At 49.1% G+C, this 26,919-nt stretch overlaps 1 protein-coding gene across 1 annotated transcript in view; it reads right to left on the minus strand.

Annotated features, from left to right (window-relative positions):
• Nucleotides 1-12,045: 12,045 nt before the first annotated feature.
• The window catches only part of FCHSD2 (FCH and double SH3 domains 2), a 48,259-nt gene continuing 33,385 nt past the window's right edge, over nucleotides 12,046-26,919 (minus strand). Inside the window, exons 12-19 of the mRNA XM_026040953.1 lie at nucleotides 21,907-22,068; nucleotides 17,592-17,726; nucleotides 16,973-17,056; nucleotides 16,602-16,779; nucleotides 16,032-16,252; nucleotides 14,880-15,009; nucleotides 14,655-14,737; nucleotides 12,046-12,936 (exon numbers count right to left, since the gene is read on the minus strand). Of these exons, the coding sequence (XP_025896738.1) occupies nucleotides 12,853-12,936; nucleotides 14,655-14,737; nucleotides 14,880-15,009; nucleotides 16,032-16,252; nucleotides 16,602-16,779; nucleotides 16,973-17,056; nucleotides 17,592-17,726; nucleotides 21,907-22,068 (1,077 nt within the window). The 3' untranslated portion in view covers nucleotides 12,046-12,852. The remainder of the gene's footprint in view (nucleotides 12,937-14,654; nucleotides 14,738-14,879; nucleotides 15,010-16,031; nucleotides 16,253-16,601; nucleotides 16,780-16,972; nucleotides 17,057-17,591; nucleotides 17,727-21,906; nucleotides 22,069-26,919) is intronic.

A 26,919-nucleotide genomic window follows, 5' to 3' on the forward strand; every position in this document is an offset into this window, starting at 1 on the left:
CAGCGCCGCGGGGAGGCCTGGGAAATGTAGTCTTCCCCGGGCTCCTCTCGCGCGGCCATCTTGGAGGGCGCGTTAACCCCCAGGGCGCTGATGGGTTTTTTGGCATCGCTGAACGCCCCGAAACCGCGTTAAAATGGCGCGAACGCCTTAAAAACGCTCGGGAGGGAGGGGCAGCGAAATAATTTACTTCAKTTTTCTGATGAACGAGGGAGGGAAAAGTCTTCAAGCCTCCTGAAGACTGCAGGTTGGGGTGGGGCTTGAGAGCAGGCTCTACCCTTGGGTCTTTATTTTGAGTTTTTTAACCTCCCTTTTCCACCTTTACAGGTGAAAAGAAGCATTTTTTTTCCTCTTCTGTTTTCCATCCCAAGAAATCAGTGAATCTTTCCTAGACTATGCGGGAAAATGGGCTGGTTCATCAGGAGGCCGCACACTGACAATGGCACCTCGTGAGCCTGCAAATTTGGGAAGAAAAAAAATGCAAAAATCACTTATTTATTTCATTTCAGACCACTGCCAGCTTGGGATGGATGCTGAGGCTGCAAGGCTGGGTTTTCACTATACAAAACCAAGAAGGCCGTTCCCAGCCCCCTATAAAGCAGCTTTTGAGACATTACCATCCTGATAATTTGCTACTTTAAGTAAATTTTAACAACACCTATCAACTTTTTATAGTTGATGATGAATATGGTTTATAGCTAGCTATAAGCTCTTCAAGCAGTGGTTAAATCTTTTCTATAGTTTCTGCAGCATCTTGAGTGACAGGGTTGTGGCCTTGCTGCAAAATAAACGATTAAATAAATATTTAACCATTGCTTAGAGGCAGATTTATCATGATTATTTTTCCCTCTTATGACAGCGTGAGCAGCTCTGCAAACAGGACACTTAAACTGGGCTTCTTACCGAAGACTTAAGTGGTGGCAAAAAGTGGGAAAAGCAGCAAATGTTACTCCAATTTTTTTTTAAAAAAAGTCTTTGTAGATTGTAGGTGATTGTAGGTCTTCGGCTGTGCTGGAAAAAAAAAAAAAATGTGTAGAAAATAATGGCTAGAATTAGTACATAAAAATACCTGCAGGTTAGTGGGTGAATAGCAAGATGTTTTGGTTTGCCAAGACTGTTGAGTTTCAAGGGTTGGAAGGCTGCAAAGACCTGAGTCTGAATGGGAAATATAAAAGCTGGATTGAAATTTGTAGGAAGATATACAGAGAAATGCACTGGGAAATGTCTCCTCAGCTCCTCTTCACTATTTTCCTGCCCACCCAGGATTTCTGAGGTGGCTGTTACCAGGATAGAGGCTGGGGGCTACAAGCACAGGGCCAGCTCTGCTTGGAGACAGGCAGAACAACCCAAATGTTGGGAGTTTTCAAGGAGAGATGAGGATTTCCGTGAGTAAATCTGTGGTCTGCATGGAAGCCGCCTCCTGGAYGCCTCCATTTCATGGTTTTCCTGCTGAAAATCGATGGGTAAAGACCAGGTTCCTGCAGGAAGCCCAAGCGGAGCCTCTGCTCTGGAGCTGTCACCAACCCTCCAAGGGAGGATAAAAGGTGGAGCGGGATCTCAAGCAGCCAGCCCAAATCCACTTTGGGGACGATTGTTGCGGTGTCTGGTACTGCCCAGCCCTTGAGAAGATCCTTGGAGATACCAGCAGGACCAGGACAGGGCTGGTAACACGGCCCACCTTCAAACACTCATCGCCTCCATGGCCCATGGAGCGAGCAGGAAGGCGGCAATTCCCAGAGGAAGCAGCTCTCTCCTTTCCCAGGGAAAGGCTCGTTCCGCCGCTAGATGTCGGGCGCTCTCCAGAGTGGGAAAAGGCTTCTGCTCCTGGCTCAKCTCCCGCCTCCCTCCATCCCCAGGGATTTATCTGTCCAAGACTTGGGTGACGGCCAAGACGCTGGTGAGACAGAGCCTGTCCGGAGCTGCTGTGTGATGCCAGGACCCGCGGTTCTGTTTGCAAGGACGGATGCCAGTGAAGGACTTTGTGTCCCCTCTTCCTGGGACACTTTATCACCTTACACCCCTTCTTAGAATCACAGAACCATTATGGTTGGAAAAGACCTTCAAGGTCATCAAATCCATCCRTCTTCTCCTGCTTGACGTGTTCAACTCGCCTGCCTTCATTTGGCTCTGGTCCTTTCTAAGATGCAGAAGCACCATCCTGATCCCACAGAATCACAGAACAGTTGAGGTTGGAAGGGACCTCTAGAGATCATCTAGTCCAACCCCCTCCTCCAGCAGAGACAACCAGATCACGGGATACAGGGTGGCATCCAGGTGGGTTTTGAAGACCTCCAGAGAAGGAGACTCCACAACCTCCCTGGGCAGCCTGTTCCAAGCGTCCATGTGAGATGTATYCAAGTGAGATGTCCAAGACATGTCTCACATGTCCAGGTGTCTCTGGCCTCCGGTGATGCTGGTCCCAACAGGTCCCTCCCAGCTCCAAGGAAGTTTCCCTTCCTTCCAGGCATCGCTCTTGCATTTTCCCTCTCGGCAGAGGCTTCTAGGAGCTCTCCTCTCTCCTCCTCACCCCTGCCTGCCCCTTGCTCCAAGTTTGCTCCATCCCAGTTTCCCTCTCGGACTGGAGATACAGGGCAAGCTCCAAGCCTTCACCAAGTGGGAAATATGTCCCAGGATCTTCTTCCTTTCAGGCTGAGTTCACGCATTTTGGGATCATATACCAGGAAAAACACGGAGTTAGCAAAAAASCCCCAGGCTGGCCCTGCCGTGCAGCGCCTTTTCCATGCCCTATTAAGGAGAAACTATGTGTTGGGTCAGCATTCCCGGGTCAGCATCCATAGCCCGGGCCGGGATCACGCTGCACCCTGCTACAAAGCTGGGGCCTGGATGGTGTTGGGAATGTCCCCTCTCCCGCCGTGGGATTGGAACCCGGAGCGTTCTAGTCCTTTTCCCAAAGAGCGCTGCRGGATTCCAGTGATTCCACTGCCTCCGGCCTCCGCTCCAGAGGCTGCTGCTTGTGGACCGACAGGGATGGAGCCGGCTCAGGGGCCGTCCCACACAGCRAAGGGCTCCAGAGATTTGCTCCGGATTTGCAGAGAGCTCCAGGCTTTTTCCAGGGTGCAAAGGGAGCCCGTGCAGTGCYGTAACCAATGGATATGGAAGCAGGACTGGGAGAGGGGAGACTGAGGATAGGGGTGATTGGGACGTAAGCAGCCACCTGAGCGCCTTCCTCCCTTCCCAAAGCAGCTCCTGACTTATCCATGTTGGATGGAGCCAGCCTGGGCTGGGTGGGATGGTCCAGGGGGGCTGTGGATACGGGAAGGATTCCCACAGGATCCCTCGGGATGGGCACAGGCAGCGCCGGGAAGGCGGCGCTCGAGGGGGCGGCCGCTGGGGACGAGCGGCCACGAGAGGGCTGCCGCGCTGCGAGGGACAACGCTGCCTTTGTCCGCGCCGCCCGCGGGCAAAATCCTCCTCCTTGGGGCGGTAAAAACCGGGAAAAACACCCTGGGTGTCCCGGGAGCACCYGCTTGGGGTCCTCCCACTGGCAGGTCCCTTGAGATCAACAAGGGAGGTCAGGAGGACCTGTCCGGCTCCACCGGAATCCCCAGCAGCGCGGACACCTCCAGCATCCAGCGCCCAATCCCGACATCCCACCCAGGCTCTCATCACTGTTTCGGCCTCCACGCATTCCCGTTGGCTTTGAGCTCCTCTCCTGCCACCAAAACCGGCTCCTTTTGCCAGCAGGAACAAACGGAGCAGGGAAATGTCAGGATGCTGAGGGATTCGGCTGCTTCCCGGCGAGATTCGGCGCCRGCTTTCCGGGGAAAGCAGCTCCCAGCAGCTTGGGGACTCAGGGGCCGCTCTGCCTCCCTGCAGCTCCTGTCATTCCCCAGACAGGGACATGATTTATGGCACCATGGATCGGCCTGGATGAAGCCGGTGCCGCTGCATTTTCGCCCCGGRAACCTGGCTCCTGTTCAGAGCATCCAGGAGCCGGCAGCTTCTCCGGTTCATCATCCTGGTGCATTTTGGAAATGGGCTCGTTTCCAAAACCAACGGGTTTGGAAACGGGAGAAAAAACACCCAAATCAGCCATTGGCGCCGCCAACTTAATGAATTTTGGCCATGCAAGAGAAAACCTGGAGCAGGGATGGACAGGACGAGCTAGTTGGCATCAAACGAATGGAGACGGGTCCCGGGAAATTACTTCAAGTCGAGAGATGATGAATTGCCAGCACCGGTTGTAAAACATTGGTAGAGCCTGTCCCCGATGGGGGTTTATTGCAGGAGCTGGAGTATTACATTTATTGCTGCCGTTGGAGCTGAATTGCCATGGCTGCTGTAAATCTGCCCGTGGAGGTGCTCGTGATTCCAGCAGCTTGGGAAAAGCTCCGGAGAATCTGGGCCGGGCGGGAAAGGCAGCTCTGGAAAAGCACCCGTGGCTTTGCAATGACACCGCGCAAAGCCAAGCAGGGACCGGCCCGGATGGGCGACCTCGACCATCCCGAATCSAGCGGGATCCCGGCCCGTTACYGCCGGTAAATCCTCTGGATTTGCCRGCAAGGTCTCGGTGCCCGAGCGTGCCGCTCTCGCCAACGCTTTCYGCTGCGCGTCTGTCAACAAGATCTGGCTTCCTCGCCTGGATTCACTTAGAGGCCTTTAAGCGAGTTAGTGAATAATTGATCCTTCCTCTGGAAGCGGCCGGCGCAATAAGGGCGCCCCATGTGCCGCTCAGCTGCAAATTGTCCTGCTCTTTATTATTTAATGAAGCTCTTGGCTGAGGGCACTCCGGGAGCTCCCGCCCCGGCTCTTGCTCTCCCGGGAAGTTCAAGGAGCTCCGAACCCGGCGGCTCCCGTGATTCCCCCTTGGTTTTCCTGCTCTGGGAACGGAGCAGGGAGCTCGCTCTGTGCCGGASCGGAGCCCGCGGGGGGATTTTGCGCTGCTTTATATGGAGAAATCAGGAGCAGGGAAGGGAAACGGCGCCAAGCGCCTTCTCTTCCACCACCTCCTCAGGCAGCTTTTTATTTTCAGATTTTCAGGCCTCGAGGGACAGATTTAAAACCAAAAAAAAAAAAAAAAAAACCCCACAAAAAACCCTCTGGAAAAGCTCCGTCTACTTTCTCCCCACTGGGCTGCTACCTGCAGCCTGAASCTCTTTGCTGTGTGGGGTAATGAGGTGATTAAAGGCAATAATTACAGCAGGAAAAAACTGCCCGGCCTCCAACCTGCACCCACTGYCCCTTGKCCTGCCCCTGGCCACCACCCACAAGAGCTTGGCCCCTTCCTGCCTCCATCCTCCCCTCGGCTGCTTGCACACACTGACCAGSTCCCCTCTCGGCCTCCTCTTCTCCAGCCTCAACAGGCCCCGCTCGCTCCATCTTTCCTCATTATTATTTTCCTCATAATTTCTGCGTCTTATAATTTATTTTGCGCTATCCCGGGCRAGCGACAAAGCCCCGACTGCGTCTCCAGCTGCAGCAGCAGCCTGTGCATAACGAGGTCATCAAGCAGCCGACACCGAGGGGAGCCGACGCGAAGTTGGCCCAAACCCGACAATTAAATTGCCATCAATCCYGGCGCTCCGGATGCGCGCGGCACCTACGGCCGCCTCCCACGCTGCTTAATAGACCTGAGCCCCAGCGTGCTGCAGAGCGAGAAGGATTCAGGGGCCTTAATAGGACTCTGGAGACTGGGATGATGGAAGGTTTCTTTTTATTTTTCCACATTTTTGCTTGAAACGCCCAGGGAGGGAAATAGGAACCAAATGGAGAAGGGAAAAATGCTGATGAAAGATGGGAAGTGCCGGGAAGCAGCAATGCTCCCTGCGGACCCCAGGATGCTCCGGTTGGGCTGGATGAGCTCGAGCGGTCCCTTCCAACCCCAACCATCCTGTGGGGCCTCGGCCGACGTCTCCCAAACGCTCCAAGGGACCTGGGCTCCTCGGAGCCGCCTCCGCGCCGCGCCTTGGCTGACCTCCACCCTGCAGCTCCTCCTAACGGCCCTCGGCATTTAGGCTGAGCCTTAATGGGGCAAAACGCTCGCCGGGGCCCAAGTGCCAGCTGAGGCGYCAGCCCCAGGCTGCCCTTTGGAGCAGACCCGGATTTATGAAATAACCCTTGGTTTGCCAGAGGGGATGAGAACCCTGAGCAAGGTGGATGCCAGGATTCCCAGGTTGGGATGGGGCTGGAGCTGCTCCTGAACCCCCCCAAARAGGAGAACAAAACCCGGTTCTCGCCTCGTCCTGCAACCCCGAGAGCAGCCAGCGGCAGCGAGGAGGAGGCTGCGAGTGAAGCCCAAGGTCATTTCCTAGGACGTTATCCACGGAGAGGCAGGAGCCACCTGAGCAGAATGCGGAAGCGGAGCCTCCGACCTGGYGCCGCTTCTCCCATTTGATCTTTTAAAGCAGCTCCGAAGAAAGGACGAACTCAACCCCGGGTTAGCGCTCGCGGGCGGCTGTTTGCTTTGGGAAACGAGCAGTTCCAGCACAAATATCAGCACAAACATCATTGCCATGCGGAAAGCTCTGATTTTCACGACTGCAGCCATTCCCTTCTCTAAATAAAACATTCGAGCGGCAACGCGACTTTTGTGGGAGGTAATAAATAAATGAGAAGTATTTACCAAGCTGCTTTCTCTGTAGGAATAACACACAACATGCTGGAATTATCACAGGATGGTTGAGGTTGGAGGGGATCCCTAGGGATCATCCCGTACAGCCYCTGCTCCAGCAGGGACACCCAGAGCACGGGGCACCCGCTCCAGCCCGGCGYGTTGGGAAGRTCTCCAGAGCAGGAGCCTCCGCAGCCTCCCTGGGCAGCCTCAACCAGGGCTCGGGCACCCTCCCACCAAACAAGTTCTTCCCCACGGCCACATGGAGCTGCCCGGCCTCCAACCTGCACCCACTGCCCCTTGGCCTGCCCCTGGCCACCACCCACAAGAGCTTGGCCCCTTCCTGCCTCCATCCTCCCCTCGGCTGCTTGCACACACTGACCAGGTCCCCTCTCGGCCTCCTCTTCTCCAGCCTCAACAGGCCCAACTCAGTCTCTCCTCACACGACAGATGTTCCACTCCATCATCTTTGTTGCCCTCTGCTGGACCCTCTCTAGAAGCTCCACCTCCCTCTTAGACAATTATTATATTTACATTATCTCCCTCCACATCTGGCTGGGCCTTCAGACCACCCGACGGCCTCCTCATCCTCGCCTTAGCTCAGACCATTCCAACAGCTCTCTGCGTTATCCCGTGGCCGTCGCGCCCCATCAGCAGCCCCATCACAACCCGCGCTGAGCTCAGCAACAATCCGTGTCGGGACCCGATGCTGACTCCGCTTCCAGGAATATGAACCTGGCAGCTGCTCTCGTTTGGTTTTTGCCCTGTTGCAAGAGCCGGGATGGAGCAACGTCAGCGGCGCGGTGGCCTGGGCTCTGCTGGGTTCCTCTTCCACAGTTACACAAGCTCCTCACCAGAGAGAGACTTAAAAGGTGGCCTTGCTGTTTGACTCCATCACGTCAAAAAAATCCATATATCTATAGTTTACTTGGAATGAAATTGTACAGAATTGTGGGCAACCTGCTCTAGGTGACCCTGCTTGAGCAAGGTCAAGGTGATCCCCAAAGGCCGCTTCCAACCTCAACTCTTCTCTACAATTGCAGTATTTTTGGTCCACACCTGGTTCTTTTGAGAGAACTGGGATGGAGGGGGATACACAGAAAGTGGGATGTTCTGTCCCAAAATAGTCCCTTGATCCTGGGGAAGTCCCCACCAATGGCAGAGCCCCACAGCTCTCACGTCCAGCTGCATATCGAGGGCATCAACACCAGATCTTCCTCCAAGCTTTGCCAAATCAGCATTTAAGCTGRTTTATAGCACCAGGGCTATAAATCCACTGGGATTAGGCCTGCGGGAACCAAAGTGAACCCATCAAACACTCCTTGAGTATCTCCAACTCAGTCACTGGGGTCTTACAGGGTTCCTGGCATTCTGGGACCAGCACAGGGTGGCCTGAAGCTGCTTTGTCACCAAACTGTGGCCTCTGAAGGCCTCCTRGCACCTTCATGGCCAAGCAAGTCATCATCTGGCCCTGCTTCTGCTCTCCTGCTCAAAAAGGCTGCTCAGACCCTCTCACTGAAGCTTCTGGAAGTTCAAGCACTCAACAGCTTCCCTTGGTGTCTCCCAGGAGGAATTCTCCTCCTTTTGGTTCTTCCTTTCTGGAATCAGAACGTGCTGGCTGGTTGAGCGCTGCCTTCCAGCTCTAATATCCCCCCTATCCCCTCRTGTTCTTCAGCCTCAGTCCCCTCATCGTCACTTCCCACCCTTTGCCGCTCACTTGTGCAGAGCGGCCGTTCCTTCTTCTTAAGAAGGAGGAAGCAGCTGGAATTTTGGCCATCTCTTTTCTGAGAAAAACACCGATTCTTCTCTTTTAAAGCCAACTCCACTGGTTCCATGGAAGCTGAACACCTGGGATGTTAAACAAAAAGAAGCAGAAAAGCACCCAAGAAACCAAGACATGAGCTAAACCACGGAATTAAGAACCGAGTAACTTCTAAAAACACCAGAGCTCTGCTTTTAAATTCTCCCTTTCTCCTGGCTCATCATCCAGGTCTTCTTAGTAAATTAATCCCAAATTAATCCGAGGTTGTTGCTGCTTTCTGTGCATGCCGGAGGCCTCTCGCCTGAGCATGGTGGTGCCCGCAGAGCCCTGACTCCATCGCCAGGAGGGATGAAGAGGAGGGAGGCCCCACGTTTCAGAGGAATTCATTAGTCCAGGCGTTTTGTTCAGGACGCGGAGGTGAAACTGGGCAAGAAAACAAGACAAATAGCTGCGCTACGGGATTTAAAAAAGCTGCTGTCAGCGCAAAAAGACCTGGAAATCCATTTGTCTTTCCTTAAACAATGGAAAAAGCAGCAGCAATTACAGGAGACAAAACCAATTCCCCGGGAGCAGGGGCAAGCGCGCTCGGATTTGCATGGGAACACAGGAACCTAAACAAACAGACTCCATTAAAACCAGGGAAAATCCAGGGCTGGAACACAAATCATTTTGGAAGCGGAGGGCGCTGTGCAGGCAACCTGCTAATGGCTGGATTTATTCTGGATTTATTTTGGATTTATCTTCCAGGTAGATCTTCCTCCACGTCGCTTTACGAGCAGGGAATGGAATGGAGTTTCAGGCCGGTGAAACTGCAGATTTGCTGGATCGTACCTAATGATTAGAGCAAGGAACTCAGGAGATGAGCGAGGACCAACAGTCTCCTCCACCCAAGTGTCCTGTCCTGGAGCAGAAATGGTCATGGTGAACATGAGAAGATACTCAACCCCAAACCTGCAAAGTTATTTCCATTTGCAGCGAATGTCGGGATATTTTTGTCTGGAATGATACAGTTAGGTGCAAAAAGAACCAGCTGGAGGAAAGAGGCTCTGGCTCTTAGGCTGAAGCTGGAGCAGGTGGAAGAGGAAGCAAAAACGAGGCTGCACGTTGACCTTGCCCACACAGCAACGTCCCATGTGGACCTGAAACAAGACTCTAAGCTCAACATTTTATCAGGAATGGGGACAAGGCCACGGCCCAACCTCCTTTCACACGGGCGCTTCAGAGCATCTGATCCTAAGCCCTGACCTGCAATGAGACTGTTGAGTCTCAACGGGGGTTCCACAAGCAACAACCTCAAGCGCTACTGGAGATGGGAGCTCCTCTGTGTCCCACCAAGTTGTCCAAGGGGCTTCAGATCAATCGGAGCAGCAACCGTGGCCTCTGCAGCCCCCACCAAGTCCATGGCCCTTGATGTCTAGAAGACTTCAGGCTCACTTAGACGCCCTTTGCTCGAGGAGCTTGCACAGAGCAGTAGATGGAAAGGGGTCATGGATGAAATGGGGCCCAAACTTGGCCATCCCTCTCCATTAGCTTCCAAGGAAAGCATGTGCCTRGATAGAGAACCTGGTGAGGGCCCAGCGCAAGGAATGCTCTCCACAATTCCCTAGGAGAAACTTCCATTTGATGTCCCGCTGCTTCTGCAGCTTGGGCTGCTGCAGATAAAAATAATTTCAGGGTGAATTTCTGGAAAATGAAGCGAGGAAAAAGGATGGGAGACTCTGAGGCTTCTCCGGGGTCTCAGCATGATGTGGTACATTAGACTGCAGAGCAGCCTGGTCCTCCAAGCACAGCGGAGATGCGGGAAAAATAACAGGGAAGGGGGGATTTATCACGGGAAGAGGCTGCGGGAGGTCGAGGGGGAAAATAAAACGATGGGAGTTCGGCGTGAACGCTGGAAATGAAAGATTAAAGATCAAACCTGGTACCGCAGCGATGTCCAGGGCTGCACCGAGGATACTGAGCAATTATGGGGACAAGTCCATTTTTCACCTAATTTTGCTTCTAACATAAATTATCACCTCGAAGGGAGGCTCCTTTCAGCATCTGCATAAGGGTCGTCCCGAGCAGGAGATCCAAACTGCACCATAAAAGAGCAGGGCACGAAAATGACACCCCCAAAACCTCCTTTACAGCCTTAGCTCAGTTACACTTACATATATAGCCTACTAATACATATATTATATATMAATATATCCCCCTCAGCCCTGAGCCCCGAGCACATCTTCTCACGACCTTTTCCCCTGCGCTCCTTAGTGCTTCCCAGTGCTCTTTACCTCCCAAATKCACATCTTTACACCACAGCAACCCCACAAATTTAGTTCCACCTTTTTTTTTTTCCTTTTTTTATTATTCAACTTTTTATACATAATAAATACAAACTTTTTACAGCCAATATAAAGAAAGCATTCGCACCTATGCTTTCAGTGTACTGACGCTGTACACGATGAGACGTCCAATACATGCCCTGTATGAAGAAATCATAGTTAAAAAGGAGGCATATTTTTACAACTTTACTTCTTCTTTTTTTTTTTCTTTTTAAATAAAATTAGCAGCTCTTACAGAAAATATTTTAAAATACAACTAAAGAGACTTATTAAATAACACTTTCTGAATTTTGAAAGTCCGGGTGTGAAGGACACGGAAAAACTGGCCAAAGAAATCGGACGTGAACGTTATGGCAACGCTTGAGTTTTCTTCCGCACGCCGAAGCCTGTGCAGAAATTCTTAAATCTTTCCAAAAACGTTTTTTTTTTCCTTTTTTTTTTTTCTTTAAACTTAAGAACAAGTTTGATAAACACATAAAAAGACCTCGAACAGATCAACAGGACGAGAGGTGCAAAAGGATGAAGAAGACGGACACGGCGCTTCGCTGACGGATCCCGCTGGGAAGGAGCTTGGCAGATGCTGCTGGTTCGGCGGCCCAGCCCGCGTTGGGATTTCCAGGTTTATGTGCAAAGTTTATGATAAAAAATCCTGATAGATGATTTTTTTTTTGTAAATGCAGCCTCAAAAATAGCCCTTGTTAGTAAACTAAAGGTAGAAAATGCACTGGCTTAGGAAAACGAACAACAGAAAAAGAGATGAACACGTAAGAGCGTTCAAAATAACCCATATAACAGCTGAAAGAACCAGCAGATCTGTGGTGCTTTTTAATTGAAGCTTTGATCCGACACTATTCTGAGAATAACTTAGTGATCACACATAGAGAAACCTGCTGCTGCTTCTCCCCTCTCCTCTGACCATCGTTCTTCTTGTTACGCCGCCGAAAACCCTCTTCCCTCTTCTGTTAAATGAACAAAAAATATGTTTTTTTTTTCTCAGAGATCTCCAATGTAAGATTAGCTTGGAAATTCTTATGCTCCCTATTTCTCAGCTAGGAGTAACTTGAGAGCGAGTTACCTTCCTCTTGGCCACCGAGGTGGCCCAAGGGCTTGGAAGAAACCAGAGATTTTCTTGCTTCCCTGGATTTGGCTCTTCCGTGGGTTCCGCATGGGGAAAACGCTACGGGATCATCCAATGCCCAAACTATCTAATGCACATAAATAGTCTAAATGCAACTTCTAACTCTAGCCAGATGGGCAGATGACAAAGATATACTGCTAGTGTTGGATAATAAAAGTACACGGCAATAAGTGGGGTAAGAGTGACCCGAGTACTTTAAAAAAAAAAAAAAAAAAAAAGCCAAAATCTGGGAAAAAAAAAAAAAAAAAAAAAAAAAAAAAGAAGCTCAATTTCCAGATCTAGACAAAAATCTCACTTACTTTTTCTACCAGTTGGTTTACGCTATGGAACAAGATGTTGCTACTAGCTCAGCACCTCCGTATTAGATACTCTATCACTAAATGTACTGCATAAATATTAATACAAAGAACATTTAGTTCTGCTTAACGGGTAATCACCGACGAGGTGTGCATTAATGTAATCAACGCCATATGATCCGCATCGCTTTTCCTTATCCGATTATGTTCCTTTTTCTTCCTTCTTCGGGGGGATTCAAGAGGAGCCAGCCTCTCCTTATACTCCTTATACTCCAGTTCCCTTTTTTTTTCATTCCCTAAGATCTGATTAATACCTAATCAGACAAGTAATGCTACTCCAAGGATTGACAATCTTTAACACATTCCTATGGCAACAGTAATATACTGTACTAATGCACGTGATATAATATGCTAGGACTACGTTGCATGGGGGAGGCTCTTCCCGAAGCCTCCATATAAAAAATGACCGTGTCCAGCCCGGAGAGGAACCCGCTCCGAGGCGACTCTCCGCTCGCTGTTTGGCCCATCTTGGTTTGTGCTAAGAGAGGAAGAATGATCGATAGAAATCAGCTCAAATCAGAACGACAACAACAACGAAAAAAAAAAGGCACGGAATAGCCATGACCGTGGGAAGGAGGCCACCATGTCAGCGTCACATCAAATCCTCCCGGATGTCTCGCTCTGGGAAAAGTCTTCGGCATGCAAAGGTGCCTCCAAACGACGTSGAGCCACCACCGCCCTTGGCCTTGGCTGGAGGCGGGCACTCACACCAGGGTGATTTCCACGTCCTCGATCTTCTCCGCGGGCCGCCGGTGGTGCTGCGTGGGGGGCGGCGGGGCTGCTCGCACCTGCAGGGGCCACAACCAGCACGGAGCCATGAGAAAACGCTCCAGGTTTCCCAGCGTTCCCCAACGTCATTAGACCGTGGGGAAGCGCCGCGAGATGCTGCCTGCGGGGATTGTTTTAAGATTAAATGCCACTATATGGAGGAAAATCAGCTATTTATGCTGCAAGGAAAACAGCCAGCGGGTAAAGCAAGAAGGATCTTTGGATACTACATGGAGTGTTGGAAGCTGAGGCCACCTTTGCCCTGATCTCAGGTGGTCTGGAGGCCACCAGCAGGAGCACCTCGATGTGMAGAGCAGGGTGTGTATGGGATCCATCGCTGTCCTCGGGGACATGGATCTGAAACGTGACGCTCTTTCCATGCTCCGACACACGCACGGAGGTTTTCGGGCTCCTGCTGGAGCTTGGCCTCGAGCTGCAGCGTTTTTGGGATGTTTGCAGGAGACGCCGCAGCGCCTCGCCAGGAAAAACAGCCCCTGCCGAGGATGAAACGGCCGCGCGCGCCCAGCCGGAGCTGCCGCTTCCAGCGGGATCCCAGCAGSATCCCAGCAAACGCCACGGGAGGGTTTTTAAGCCGGAATAAGTGAATGTGCAACTGGCTCTGATCAACGCTTCGTGACGCAGCCCTGTCTCTGCCTTGTGGATTTGCATGGATAAGGTCAACGCGGGGGTGTTTTGCACGTAAAGGCAGCGAAACCCACGGGCTCCTCCGATGGGACCACGAGGGGTTCAGGTGCAGGGACACAAAATCCTGCTCGGAAAGTGGTTCACGTGCAGGGACACAAAATCCTGCTCGGAAAGTGGTTCACGTGCAGGGACACAAAATCCTGCTCGGAAGGTCAGTCAGACAAGTGCTGTCACATGTGCCACAAGGCTAAGGAGGGCAACATGAAAAGCAAGTGCTTCCTGCAGCATTGCTATTCCTTGAGAACACCAGGAAATTACAGCTGTTAAACCTCGGTGTGATTTGATTTAGGACTCTGAAATCCCCAGAAAGGCATTTTAAAATTAACCCTGGTGGGCTGGACTGGGAAAGTGCTAACCCATCAAAAATTTTCCTTCCTTTTTCTTTTTTTTTTTTTTTGGGCAAAATCTCTCCTTTCAGGCAGCAAAGACCTCACGGAACACTGGATCTTATCACTGAGTTTAATCTGTGATGCTCTGAGGCCCGAGGATCCTCCTTTCAGCCCAACTGCTGGCAAGTGGAGCTGTCCCCAACGCCCTGTGTGTCCAGCAGCACAAAGAGCTGCACGAATCGTGTGATCAAACTGCTCTAGCATTTATTTAATGCTTCTTTCTTACTTCTCTTTAGGGGATATTAAGGTGTTTATGCCTCTTTAAGGTAGGTAAGAAGAGAATCTCCCAATGCTTGAAGAAAACAAGGCAAGATTGGCACCCAAAGGCTCTTCTGACCTGGCAGCAGAGATGTAAAAATGTCCCTCCTGGTTACATTTCCTGATTCCTGTGCCTCACGCAGAGACACAGGGATATTAAAGCTATCAAGGTAGATAAATGCAGGCAGGGTAGAGAAAAGGACAGGGAGCAGAGGAGATTCAAGGGCACCTTTAACATGACGACTTGCTGCTCAGCTGCATTATCAGGTGCCGCATCAGCAGCACTGCCCGGCTCGTGGCATTCCCATCCGGATTCCCCCGGGATGGGGACGGAGATGCCCCCTGGCACTGCAGAACTAGCCAGCACTGCGGTGCTCCCAACTTACCGGCCGCAGTTTCCCATAGGAGCTCTCAGGAGGGAGTCGTGGAGGCTGCGAGAAGCCGGGGCACTCCGAACTGAAGCTGTTTTCTGAAAGATGAACCAGAAAAACCCTGTTGGCTCTTGCTGTGTTAGCCTTACACTGCAAAAAATCCCCTTTTTTCCCTTAGGAAATGTGGAAAATCTGAATTAAACATACAGCTGGTGTGTTTATCAGTGCAGTTTTTCTYACCGTTGGTGGAGGGCGACCTGGGGAAGAACTGGGAGCCTCTTTTGTCGGGACTGTGGTAGGGGCTCGTGGGCGGCTGGTCGTAGAGCGGCAGCGGCGGCAGCGTGTTGTTCGGCTTGGGCGTTGGGGAAACCTGGGTTAAAAAGAGGGAGCTGCTCCAAAAACCTGCGCTCCTTAGCAGGTTTTCCCACCACMCCAAGAGGAAACGAGTTACCCGACATTATCCCACATATTTCTAGGCCACTAGTGAAAAGCTGTCAGGGAAAAATTGCTCTTGGGGATGTTTGAGAGAGAAAGTCAAGACACCCAACAGGGATGGTGGTTTTTTCTTCAATCACGGGTTGCTACTGAGCAAATCTTCATCTTTTCCCAGGGATAATTTAGAGGGACTTCTTGAAGGTTATCCCAAACTGGTCATTTGGCCAAGATTGCCCCTCCGTGTACGGTCATGCCAAAAAACGCTCAGCTCGTGAGTTTTATCCCAACGGGAGTGCAGAGGTGCTATTTAAATACTAAGAGAAATGCAACAGTGTCGGGAGCCTCACACATGAGCCTGTAATTCTGCACCACTRCGGGATATAAGGTTTTAAAAATTGGAGGACACTGCAATAGAAGAAGGGACCATTAACAGAATATCCTATTCTGCCCTTCAAAGAACAGGAAGACAAAGSATAAAGTATAAAAATATTAAATTAGGATTAAAAGAGCCTATTGATCTCTTTTTGCCAGGTTCTGCTTGGTCTCTCAGTCTACGCCTTAAATTAATTCTAGGGATTATTGTGAATTTTCTCCTTTGGTTCATTTCCTTTCTGCCCAACCACTTTCTTCTATTAACAGACCTGTTACGTTTGCCAAAATACAGCACTGGGTAATTATTAGGCCTAAGAAACTACAAAATAAACGTTCATGATATTTTCTTCTTAAACTTGTTCTGATTGTTTTTCCCCCAAGAGGAGGCAGATCTTTGCAGCCTTGCAAAGCCTCCCAATTTCTTTGTTATTTAATATCACATTTTCATCACATCCTACTACATTAATAACCAGAGAAGAAGAYGGAGTTTGTTAAAGCTCATTGAAAAGGGTCGGCCTCCCGAAATTAGGTTTCTTACAGGAAAGGGGTCCAACAAATTGGGCCATGGACATGTTTTTCACACACCTGAATATCTCCAATCCACTGAGTCTCTCCGTTTTCTGCCGCTGTCAGTTCTTCAACTAGTACAGAGGGGAACACCCCAACACGCCCGTTGAATTCCCCTTCCCAAAAGCCGTCGTCATCCTGATTCTCCTTGTTCAAGATGCGGATGATGGCTCCTTCGGGGAAGGACAGCTCATCGTCCGTCTGGCCCTCGTAATCATAAAGTGCTTTTACAAAACAGACTGAGGGGAGGGAGAGAGAAGAAAGCAAAAATCGTGTAAGTTTAGGAAAAAAAATGAGTCCTACATATAATCACTCACTCATAATATTTCAGTTTCCTTTTAGTTTCCTTGAACTCAGCTCAATTCTGTGAGATATCCAGCTAAACTACAGAAATTTATAGATAAACTGCAGAAATTGGTATAGAAATATATAGAAATTTATTATCTCCTGTATAGGAGATACAGGACAAATGAGAAGAGTTGCCCTCAGATTCACACCAAACACAAGAGATCCTCATGCACGACCTTCAAACCCAACCTAGAAGATTGTTCCATGACCAAATTTAATGGATGATTTAATGGCATTTACCGCTGGAGTCTCCGTTTAGGTTGCCCGAGACTAGGTCRGCCTCAGTTGAGTTATTTGAGGTGTGGGACCGACTATCCAGCGCCGCGAGGGACTGCAGCATGCTCAGCAGGCTGCTGGACGTTGGGAACTGCAGGTACTTCTCCGGAACGTAACCCACTTGTCCCGCTTTATTTCGTGCCTGTAAGTAAAGACATAAAAAAAGACTCTGCTTTTGAGTTCTTCCACTTCTTCTAGAACTTCCCCTAGGTTCTTCTAGAAGAACCTTCTAGAGGAAGGGTTATTCCTCTAGAATGAGCCAGATGGATTTTCCTTCTCCCAGGTTCTCTTGCTGAATGGAATGGTGAAGAGGAACTGAGTTCAGAAAACAATACCTTCACCCAGTCTTCCATATCTCCATCTTCAATAACCTCCAACACCTCGTGTTCTTCTATGGTCAGTTCGTCTGGCTGGGAAGCCTGGAGAGGGTAAGAGGAAGATGACAGGAGAAAAGTGTTGTCAGGTGCCAGGGCCAGCCAGGTCCAGCAGCATCAYCAACCTCACAGTCACAGAATGGTTGAGGTTGGAAGGGACCTCTAGGATCATCTAGTCCAACCTTCCTGCTCAAGCAGGGAAACCCAGAGCATGTGGCACAGGGTGGCATCCAGGTGCATTTTGAAGACCTCCAAGGAAGRAGACTCCACAACCTCCCTGGGCAGCCTGTTCCACTGCTCTGTCACCCTCACAGKAAAGAAGTTCTTCCTCACATGGAGGTGGAACTTCCTGTGTTGCAACCTGCACCCACTGCCCCTTGTCCTGTCACCGGCCACCACTGAGAAGAGTTTGGCCCTTTCTCCCTACATTCCCCTTCGTGTACTTAGACATATTAATCCTATCTCCTCTCAGCCTTCTCTTCTCCAAGCTAAACAGGCCCAACTCAATCTCTCCTCATACGAGAGATGTTCCAGGCCCTTAATCATCTTGGTTGCCCAGTTCTTGAACGCAACCACGAACCTTATAGGAATAAACRACTTTGCAGGTCAGAGGGTAATTCCTCAGGGTACCCGAAGGACTAGAGCTGCTGTCGTCATAGACATCCATGCTGTCCTCAAACTCTTCGCCTTCTTCCTTCTCTGCATCGGCATTAATCTGTTCAAAACACAGGTAAATTGCTATATTATAAAGTAAGAATCACTTAAGAGACCAAAACAGACATAAAACAGAAGACAATGCAATGAATTTTATTTTTTTTCTCTAAAAAGTAAAAGAGGAAACCATCACTAAGCAGCATCGACCATATGATTCCCAAGCAACATCAGGAGAGCAGGGAAATAAACACGTGGAAGAATCCCTGCTGTGATCCACGCAGGTCTTAATTCAACTGAATTTCTTAATTGAAGAATAGGTGCTTGTGTTCTAAATACCTCATTGTAAAAAAAAAGCTACTGGAAGCTACAGCTTAACTGCTGGATGGTCATATATATATATTTTTTACACAAGAACTGAAACAGTCCTAATGCTCTTGGAGGATGTTACTTAGTTTGAAGCATATAGTTTGAAAAAGAGGCACATATAGAGGATTTCTGCTATTAAAAGACTGGTGCATTCATGAGCTGCAACATGAAGCTGCAGGGAAATACCTGGGGGGAAAAACATCAGCTCCCATCTGCTGTAGTCTGCACCACAGACTTGCTGCAGTTTATAGGAAAAAAAAATTCTTTAGGGAAAGAATTACGATTYGAAACTGGCTATAAAAGTCTAAATAAAAGCTGAAGTCAATCTGCTGGGAAAATACAAGTTCTTATAAATGCAGCTTGGGCAACGTTGACGTGGGCTGTTACTTTGGCCCCGTGCCTGGATGAAATTTTGAATAAACATTTTATCTCCCGTGAAAACAGGCAAGCCCTTCAAACCAAAGGGAAGCCTGCCATGCATTTGCTACCTTCCCAGGATTTTTTCCTTATAATTTGCAGATCTTCATGAAAAGTGCACGGCTGATAAACGGAGAGGGAGACGGGCTGAGAGCAGATCTCCATCCTCAGCAAACCACCTTGCTCTTCTTCTGGGGCAGAACAGCACAAAACTTAACAATTTTCTGGTATCAATTCATTTTTAAGTTGTAATTTCATGATAGAGGAGGAAAAATATGCCTTTCAATTTTCAATCGAAATTCAGTTCAATTTTCAATGGAATTGAACTGAATTTCAATTTTGGGGCTGCTCCGAAACGTCTTTCCGTGGCTYCATTTGCAAAGTGGCGCATAGGGAGAGGCAGAGCAGTGTCAAGGATATGGAAAAGGGAGCAGTTTGTTCCACAAAGCTCCTCTTTCCATGTGTGCTCGGGTGCCGAGAGGGACGTTAAGGGCAGGATAAGGCCATGGGCCACAATGATACCCAAAGAAGAAGAAAAAAAGGAATAACAGCAATGAGATAGCTCCGTTAAGTGTAGGAAGGAGATGTAAATACAGTATTTACACTATATATTACCATTTATAYTATGTTTATATATTTACCTCATTTGTAATCTCCCTGTTATTTTTTGATTTTCATCTCCTACTCATATTTATGTCATTTATCTTGCAGATAAATGATATCCCCATCCGCACTGAGACCATGGGGACACCAAACCCCACGGTGCCACTGAAGCTCCTCCGTCCCCATTGGGCTGCAGGAGCTACAGGAGGTTAAAGTCCCCGGGCTGTCCCTGGCTGGGGCAGCTGCTGACGTGACCACAATTCCTCTGCTGCCATCGGATGCCACCCGGAGCCGTAACCTAAGAGCTGCAGGAAACTCTCCCCTTTCAGAGTCRCATCCAGTTGCACGTTCCCAGCGAAGGTACCTGCTGCAAACATTATTTAGAGCTTTGTGAGCACCACACACTCATTATTTACTGATTATTACTTAAAGTCTTGGTTACTACAAACTGTAATGACACTGCTCTCTCCTCCTATTTGAAGGAATTATATAATAATCTCCATATATTTGTTGTCCCTCAGGCCACATAAAGGTTTCCCAATTACGTTAAAACATACCAGGACAGCTGCAGGAATTCAAAAGGAATTGGTAACTTGTTTTGGCACCTAGAGTGGAAWAAGAACTGCGCTCCCTCCCAAGATGAGGCATTTCAGAATTGTTATTATATCATCATTATATCACAGGTGATGATATAACCATCTATAACAGCTGGGTCCGTGGTGGGATGCTGATTCCTTCAGCTCGTTGCGTTAGTGCAACGGGCCAAGTAAAGACACAGATCAAGCCCTCCGGCCGCTTCCTTATTTCAAGCTCATCCAAAGAAAACACAGTAAGTTTTGCATTGGGTTTGGCTCCGGGGCCAAGCGTTGGCGGCTCTGGTGGGACGGAGAACACGGCGTTGGGAAGGAACCAACAGGAAGCTGAAGGAAGTGCAACAGGAGAAGAGAGGAGGGAAGAAAAACACATAGAAAACACAGCTATGGAGCATATCCTCCTCTCTCAGGTCTAGAAAGGACTGAAGATGAACCACAGACCAAGAATTCCTYGGGGCTTGGTGAAGTATGAAACTTGGATCCACTTTAACCTCTAATTATGCTATTTTCCATGGGATGAAGCCTCCAGAGATGGGCTACGAAGAGCAGTGATTGCAACAATCTCTACTATAAATCACCATCCACAGGTTAGCTCTGGGACTAACATCCCAGAAGAAACATCCTGAGCAGAAGAAAGCAAAGAGGGGTCTCGGGAAGCGTCTGTGGAGTCTGAAGCTCTTACGAAGTTCAGCTGACAGGGATGGAAAAAACTACATTCAAAGAGGACTTGCCCTGTAAGGGTTTGTTGGAAAAACCCTTACCCTTACCCATTACTAGGAAAGGATTTATTTCCAATAAAATATGGAAATACATGAGAACGAGCAGGATTTTGGGGGTGAGAATCCTTGCTGAAAAGGGCATTTTCTTCCTTCGAGGTGRTCACCCAAAGACTTTCTCCAAGTGTTTGTGACACCATAAGAAGCCACCATTCCTTGGAAATTTGGGTGTCACTTAAGATTTACTGTTTCTGCCTCAGAGGCGCCTGACAAAAGCACTAAAACAAAGCACAAATCCAGTAATTTTAGCCAAGGATGAAGCCCATGAGAAAGAAGGTCTCTATGTGCAGACCAGGAGCCTTGGGATGTGGCTGAGCGCTCGGCCACGCGCTCAGCACAGCCCCAAAAACCTGCACTTTGCAGCAGCCATTTGAGTTTTGTTGGCTCCTAGGGAAGAGCAACACCTCGGGTGGTTCTTCCTGCCAAAGGTGRCAGCTCGGCGTTGCACACTGGCAAGAAAAAAGCTACAAAAAAAGGGCTTTTTTAGTACTTCCTGTTTTTTTGCATAGGATTTCTTGCTCCGGGCAGCTGTTGATTCAGCTCGTGGTGTTTGTTTTGAAAGAGCTCATTCTTTGGGAGCTGGGCAGGGAGGGGGAAGCTGTTTTTTTTTTGCTATGAATCACATAAAAATGCGCTTTCCTCAAAGCTAAGCACTGCTGGGAATGCTCCCCGGGCTACACACGGGCTGGTTTTGCCCATCAGCATTAAAAACACGAGGAGGTCCCTGTGCAAGCGACTATCAAACCCAGCACCCATTTTATTCCGATCTAGGCTGGGTTTCAGGTCACTTYGACACCCATTGGAGGAAATTTTAAGTTAAACTAGTTTATTCATGCAGGAAAAAGATGAGGTGCATGCAAATATGCCCTGTACCTCATATAGCCGGGCAGTAATTTGCAGGAGAATAGTGGGAATTCCAGTGGGAATGTGAAACTGGGATAATTTTTTGGAAGGAAATCAGCCTAATCTAATATCAGCCACATAACTGGACTGCCTGTTTTTCAGTGACTGATATTTAAGGCTTAGTTTTCCTGCAGACTTTCACTGCAATCTGCTTCTGAAATACATAGKCTTTGTAAAAATAATGGAGTATGTGTTTTTCTAGACGTTTGGGGAAAAAAAAAGTGTTTTTCATCCAAATAGTCCAGTTAACACTGTAAACTATTAATGAGTTGTCCAAGATTGAACAAATTCAAAGGAATATGCAGACATTCTGCTTTTGGGGCAATGGCAAAATCAATGTCACAGCACTTACCCTTAACACTTACTTAAAGCAATTCCAGCACCCAGAAATCCTATTTACCCATTTTCTGCATTAAATTGAGACAACTCTGCTCTTCTTTCTGCACTGGGTAAGTTGGGCCACCAGGAGCCTCTTCCCATTAGCTACTGGACAACAATCAATGATAGATTTTGGTTCTGAGCTGATGTTCAGGGCAGAGCCCCGGGGCCACAGACAGGAGGGTCTAACACATGGGCACGGTACCAGGTGCGAGGAGCCGTTGTTGGTCACGGAGGGCAGGCTGGCCCAGCGCTCGTTCTCCAGCTCCTCCATCACTTGGTTCATGGCACTTTTGAGCCACGTGTCCACCGAGACGCCGATCTGCTTCAGCAGGTCCAGCCGCGCTTCTGCTTTCAGCTTGATAATCTGTGGAGGTAAAAACACAGAATCATAGAGTCACAGAGTTCTTACGGTTGGAAGGGACCTCTAGGAATCATCTAGTCCAGCCCCCTGCACATGCAGGGTCACCTAGAGCAAGTGACACAGGCTGCATCCAAGTGGGTTTTAAAGATCTCCAGAGAAGGAGACTCCACAGCTCTCTGGGCAGCCTGTGACAGGGCTCTGGCACCGTCACTGTTAAGMAATTTCTCCTTAAGTTCCTGCAGAACTTTTGGTGCTTCAATTTGTGGCCAGTTCCTCTAGACCTATCAGTGGCCACCAGTGCAAAGGGGCCACCCCATCCTCCTCACTGCCTTCCTTAAGGTGTCTATAGACACTGATCAGGTCCCCCCCTCAGCCTTCTCTTCTCCAGGCTGAACAGGCCCAGCTCTCTCAGCCTTTGCTCATATGGCAGATGTTCCAGGCCCCTGATCATCCTGGTAGCCCTGCGCTGGACTCTCTCCAGCAGCTCCACATCCATCTTGTACTGGGGAGCCCAGARCTGGACACAGTCTCCAGATGTGGCCTCACCAGGGCTGAGCAGAGGGGTATAATCCCCTCTCTTGACCTGCTAGAGACCCTCTCAAATGTCACCACGATGAAGAAACCAGGTTTCCAATCCCCCCAAGGCGGGACGAGGAGGGAAGACCACGCGAGTTCCCCAAAGCCGCACAGTGAGTCACCGACACGGGCAACAACAGGAACACGCCAGAGCGCCTGTAGTTGTGCCCGTGCTTCCTTTCACAGCATTGTGTACTTTTTAAATGACTTTGCACTTTATTATCATCACTTTTATTTTCAGAAGTCAGCAGGCAAATGGGAAACCTGAGCTGCAACTCGAAGGCAGCTGAATTATGCACGCGTAGGCACATTTTGCCTTAAAAATAATGGTTAGTGTGACTTGAAACCTGTTTTACAAATGGAAAATATTTGAACTTCTGTTATTTATAGTCTGCTTAGAATAAAGTGATTTCTGAAGGGTTGATCAACACCTAAAGGTGAGAATTCAGGTCAGATAAATCCCTGGCTGGGCATGGTCGTGTGCTCCTGCTCTCCCGTGTAATTAGGTCCTGGAGACCAACRGATGGGAGGAATCTGCCCAGTATTTCCCATGGGAAAGGTCGCAGCCCACTCATGCAGGAGAAGTTCCCACTTCTCCATTCAAGCAGTCAGCAGCTGAGTGACTGATTTGCTCTCAAATACCAGTCCTACAACTGAGAAAAGAGGAAAATCACATGAAATATCTTCCTATGTCCCACACTAACCAAGCCTGGGGCTTTAAAAGACAGAATATATCCAAAGCTTGGCCCATGCATCAGTGTTTATGGTCAGACCCTTCACCATTCATGTGTCCCCGTCTCCACCTCAAACGCTGCAGACACATAGGGAGGCGACACAGTGAAACCCTTGGCTGTGAGAAAGCCCCTCAGCAAAAACTCAGGCCAGAGCTYTGAATTCGGGGTGCCCAAGGACCCCCTCTGTTCACACATTGCACCCTTCACGTTCAACAAATGTTTCTTCTGAACCACCAGGGCTTTGAGTTTCATTCTATCGCAGGCAAACCTAGAAGCACTCGCTGYGTTGGGTGAGACCTACACTTGAAGCGTTTGAAACGCCACTTATGAGCACAGATATGTGTTTTACTTCAATAATTATGCTGGTAGAGCGGGGTTAACACTTTCCTACCTATAAGAGAAAATGGAAGCCTGAGGAAATAAGGGTTTCTGCTAATGGCAGATCATGTAGAAGCTCTGCTCTATGTGCTGCTCTTAATCCTGTGCCCAAATGCAAGGCACAAGGATTTGTGCTTTCCATAGCCAAAGTCCAGACTTGCTCGGATGGAAATCTGCCTTGCAAAAAGAAATGGACATCGCTTGAACTTGCTCATCTTCTCCTTTCTCGTGACCTTTTTTCACAGAATCACAGGATGGTTGAGGTTGGAAGGGAYCYCTAGGGATCAAGTCCAACCCCACTGCTCCAGCAGGGACACCCAGAGCACGGGGCACCCGCTCCAKCCCGGCGCGKTGGGAAGGTCTCCAGAGCAGGAGCCTCCGCAGCCTCCCTGGGCAGCCTCAACCAGGGCTCGGGCACCCTCCCACCAAACAAGTTCTTCCCCACGGCCACATGGAGCTGCCCGGCCTCCAACCTGCACCCACTGYCCCTTGKCCTGCCCCTGGCCACCACCCACAAGAGCYTGGCCCCTTCCTGCCTCCATCCTCCCCTCGGSTGCTTGCACACACTGACCAGGTCCCCTCTCGGCCTCCTCTTCTCCAGCCTCAACAGGCCCCGCTCGCTCGCTCGGTCTTTCCTCGTACAAGAGATGCTCCAGGCCCTTCATCATCATCTTCATTGCTCTAAGAGCATCTTTCTGATGCACTTGGCCAGAAGTGGAAATCCTGGGAGGCGAAGAGACGTTCTCCCAACAGCAGAAGTCTCTGCGGCAGCACTACAGGCCACTGCCTTGGCCAAACATGTCTGAGACATCCTTAGAGGAGGACATGATGKCTCCTGGAGCCTTGTGGCCTCCAAAAGATTGCAAATTTCAAGGTAAAAATTAAAAAAGACTTTACCCATTGACTTGACTCATTCTCAAGCAGGAATGTGAGCTCTGCATCCTTGGCTGGCAACCTTAGCTCACGGAAGCTCTTAAAATGCTTTAAATCAAGTAATTGTTTCTATTTGCAACAATTATTTAATAATGAATCTAACAGTCACAATCATTAGTGACCAATTCTGATTTAATATCTGTAATAGCTTCATCTTTCATTTGATTTTTTAACCAAAATCGGCCACCCACCAAGTCTACCAGCAGGTCTTGGGTGGTTCGTGTTTACTCTGGGCTGTTCTTCTGCCTGAGCTGATGCGTTATAGAGATGAAAGGAAAACACCCCAAGTTAAAAACACAAACAATAACCGTGTTATCTATTTATCACACCCTCATCCCTGCTCTCCATGGAAGAAGGCAGAGTTTTGTTTATTTACTGCTCCAGGCTTAATGAAGGAAAGTGGTTAGACCTACAGCTCGGCCAAGATGAAGATCACCAACGGCTTTGGAGTTCACTGATGGAGGAGACATTAAGCAAGAGCTCATCTACAGCCCATAAACATGAAGGGCCCAAGTGTCTGGCAGATGCTTATAAAAGTGTTGGGGGAAAGATGGAAAGCAGAAGTCTGCCCAAGTTGAGCTAATGCCAGCCCTTATCTAAGCAACCTCCCCTCATCAGTTTTGATGGGCGGTCAATGGATGTTCAGGCAAGGATGGCCGAGCAGACCATGCGCACAACTCACCTTTCAATGATTATTTGCCATAAAACATGTTTTGGGATGGAAAACGATGCCAAAAAATCAGCCCTGTGGGGAAAAAAGAAACCCCAGCCAACGTGGCACATGCCCAATTTGGATCCAGAGGCTCCAACTGGCATCCAGCCTTGGAAAAGGGAGTCTAGTGGTATCTCCACCAGCTTTAGAGCACTAACTTGCAACACAGAGAATCACATTCACATGGTGCCCAAGGTTGGAAAACCAGGTAGGACAGAAGCACGGGGCGATTTCTTTAAGTAGGACAATGGGCGTTTCTGCAAATATTAGTGTGGAGTTGCTTAATTTATATGCTAACCATCCTGCACGGAGGTAAATTAAGAGATTAGGGGGCTGCCAGGGTGCGACAAAGGGGAAATGAAACCCCGGCAGGAGATAAGAGGTCTCAAAGGAGAACGCCAAGGAGGAGAAAAGGGCGGCCAAGGGATCCAGCAAGATGAGCCCACCTGCATCGCCACGGGCTTGATTTTCCCCAGCACCCTTTGGCAAACATTAAAAATCCCCAAATAGAGAAAGCAGTTGAGGAAATGCAGGAGAAAACACAAGTGGAGGCGTGGAGGATCGAGTCTATCCCAAGCTATGGAGCAAATGGAGTTTATCCCAATCCCGCAGGTGGGAAATGAGGTGTTTATAAAATTAGATTCCAATCTAACTGCAAACCTTTATTAACCTATTTCTCCTCTGAATCCATACTGGTTTGATTATGATTCTTCATACTGGCAAAATTTACRGGTGATTATTTGCAGGGTGCTTTCAAGGTGGCTTATCCACCTGTCCCCATATAGAGCCACGCTCAGCTTTTAGACTATATAGGGCTGTACAGAACATATATTGAGCATAAAGAGTTCTTCTACAGAGTGTTTCTTCCAGCCAACTTTAGGACCATCTTTCATCATCAGTTCCAAAACATTTCCCTGTCTTTTCCTGCCCCTTCATGCTGCCAAATCCCTTCCTCTGCTRAATGCCCATTAATGAACAAATATTCCTTGTTATTATCAGCAAACGAGACAACCCAGTCTTCTAGAAACTTCCTTTCCCACTCTTTGCACCAGGCTGGTCAGGCTTGTCAAGAAACACTTGGAAATATTTAAGTGGGATCCGAGAATACTGCAGGATAACTCAGAAAAAAATGATTATTAAAACATTGGACTTGCAGGCAAAAAATCTCAATTAATTTGATTTTTGCCACGTTCCGGGCAGAATAACTAAGTGTCTGCAGCTCTGCTGATGTCCTTCTCAACAAGATATTGGCCTCCCTCTAGCTCGCCTCAGCTTGCCAAGCAAGCTCAAAATTCATYATCCATGGACGTCCACAGGGTCGTTTTTTCAGGCGATTCTCCAATCTGTCCAGCCGGAAGGTCTAAGAGCTCATCCAGGTTGCACACGGAGAGGACAATCTGCCTGCTTGGCATGATGCTCCCCAACACACGTTCATCAGGCGAAGGCCTCGATGGCAGCGAGTGTCATTTTACAATTGAACCTTGCTGTTGGTCACCTTATTCTGCTCCACTATTTATTTAT

This window comes from Nothoprocta perdicaria, unplaced genomic scaffold (assembly GCF_003342845.1).
Source record: "Nothoprocta perdicaria isolate Ctin4 unplaced genomic scaffold, notPer1 scaffold_271, whole genome shotgun sequence".
In the NCBI taxonomy this organism is placed as follows: domain Eukaryota; kingdom Metazoa; phylum Chordata; class Aves; order Tinamiformes; family Tinamidae; genus Nothoprocta; species Nothoprocta perdicaria.